The sequence below is a fragment of the Ogataea philodendri genome, assembly GCF_020536065.1.
Source record: "Ogataea philodendri strain CBS6075 chromosome Unknown scaffold57, whole genome shotgun sequence".
Taxonomy (NCBI): domain Eukaryota; kingdom Fungi; phylum Ascomycota; class Pichiomycetes; order Pichiales; family Pichiaceae; genus Ogataea; species Ogataea philodendri.
In genome coordinates, this window is record NW_025763856.1 from 1 (window position 1) to 563 (window position 563).

Sequence of the window (563 nt, forward strand, 5' to 3'; positions counted from 1 at the left end):
ATAACATCAGAAGCATCAACTACAGTTTTAAAGATTTTGTCGTAAGCCTTTCTCGATTTCTCTAGCTCTGAGTCGTTATCATTGTCAGCATCTGTGTAGAAGTCAATATCATAATCGATAACATCAACTGGTTGAGACTGAAGTTCTTCTGAATAAGGATGACCATCGTACTCTTCAGCGGCAGCCTGTGCAGATTCTACAAGAGCAGATAAGCCGTTAGAGTCATCTTCATCATCATCCATCATCTCTTCAGTAACACCAGCTTCCATGGCAGCTCTCTTGGCTTCAAGTCTTTGCTGCTTAGCTAACTCTCTTTCTTCCATTTCTCTCATCTTTTTTGCCTCGATTTCTTCTAGAATTTGGGCTTTATATGGAAAACTAGCTGGGATGCCGGGATCTTTCTTACTTCTTGATTTCCATGTTATGTCTTTTTTAGCCATCTTTTTCTCCTTTCTTCTCTGAGCAGTAGCCTTCTTCTTGATCCCCTCTCTCATACGAGTGGAGGTTCTCTTAGATGTCTTCTTTCTAACTCTCATTTCTCAAATTCGTTGGTATGTTGTTTT

The 563-nt window shown here is 40.0% G+C and overlaps 1 protein-coding gene across 1 annotated transcript; it reads right to left on the bottom strand.

The window, feature by feature from the left end:
- OGAPHI_001330 (uncharacterized protein) lies at positions 1–536 on the bottom strand (the record flags this gene model as incomplete). Its single annotated transcript, XM_046202080.1, has 1 exon — positions 1–536. A coding segment is annotated over one exon (536 nt), but the record flags the coding sequence as incomplete, so codon positions are not given.
- Between the last annotated feature and the right edge of the window lie 27 nt (positions 537–563).